The sequence below is a fragment of the Egretta garzetta genome, unplaced genomic scaffold (genome assembly GCF_000687185.1).
Source record: "Egretta garzetta isolate BGI_Z169 unplaced genomic scaffold, ASM68718v1 scaffold218, whole genome shotgun sequence".
Taxonomy (NCBI): domain Eukaryota; kingdom Metazoa; phylum Chordata; class Aves; order Pelecaniformes; family Ardeidae; genus Egretta; species Egretta garzetta.
Genome location: NW_009260618.1, coordinates 308,495 through 309,255, shown reverse-complemented (window position 1 = coordinate 309,255; position 761 = coordinate 308,495). Strand labels below are relative to the sequence as shown.

Here is a 761-nt window from a genome sequence, read left to right as displayed (position 1 = left end):
CGGGGCCATGCACGCCGCCCGTGGTACCTCTCCATCTGCGTCCAGTGCCCGCACTCCTCGAGGTGCTCCCGGCGCAGCTGCGGGATCTACGGGGGGGATGCACCGGAGTGGAGGGGTTTATACCAGGATCTGGTGTGTTTGACATCAGCAGAGCCCACCCCAGGCTGTCCCTGCATCCCCAGCTCTTCCTTTTGGCCAGAGCAAACCCCCCCGCCCTGCTGCCTGTGGCAATGCCCCCCTCTCCCCACATCACCCAGTCCCTCCTTATCAAGTGATGTCCCCACATCTGGGCCAAATCCAGCCCATCTGGGTGGGATGGACCTGCCCCGGGGCTCTCCCGCAGTGGGATCTTAGGGAAGCGGGATGGATTCGGTGCACACCGGTCCCAGGGCTGGGCTGGGACCATGCTGGCTTACCCACTCCTCCATGCCCCTGCTCATGCTGGGATGCAGCACCGCATCCTTCCCGGCCGTGACCATCAGCGCTGGCATCATGATCTGTAGGGGACGCAGGTGACAAGGGGCAGGGGGAAGGTGCTGGGTCTGCAAATGCTCCCCGCGGGACAGGACCAGTCCCCACCTTCCTGTCCTTGGCAGAGAGTGCCCAGCGCCAGTTGGGTCGTATGTTGCGGTACCAGTTCAAGGGGCCACTGGGAGAGAGGGGAACGGGGTGGAGATGCTGGGACCCAGCTCCGGCCGTCACCACCGCAGGGACCATCCCACTGCCCACGGCACAGCCGGCATGGGAAGAGCCTGGAAGGG

At 65.2% G+C, this 761-nt stretch overlaps 1 protein-coding gene across 1 annotated transcript in view; it reads right to left on the bottom strand.

Moving 5' to 3' along the window:
• Positions 1-761, bottom strand: part of EPHX2 (epoxide hydrolase 2) — a 12,989-nt gene that overhangs the window by 684 nt on the left and 11,544 nt on the right. The window contains exons 13-15 of the mRNA XM_035900729.1: positions 580-752; positions 417-497; positions 28-86 (exon numbers count right to left, since the gene is read on the bottom strand). Of these exons, the coding sequence (XP_035756622.1) occupies positions 28-86; positions 417-497; positions 580-752 (313 nt within the window). The remainder of the gene's footprint in view (positions 1-27; positions 87-416; positions 498-579; positions 753-761) is intronic.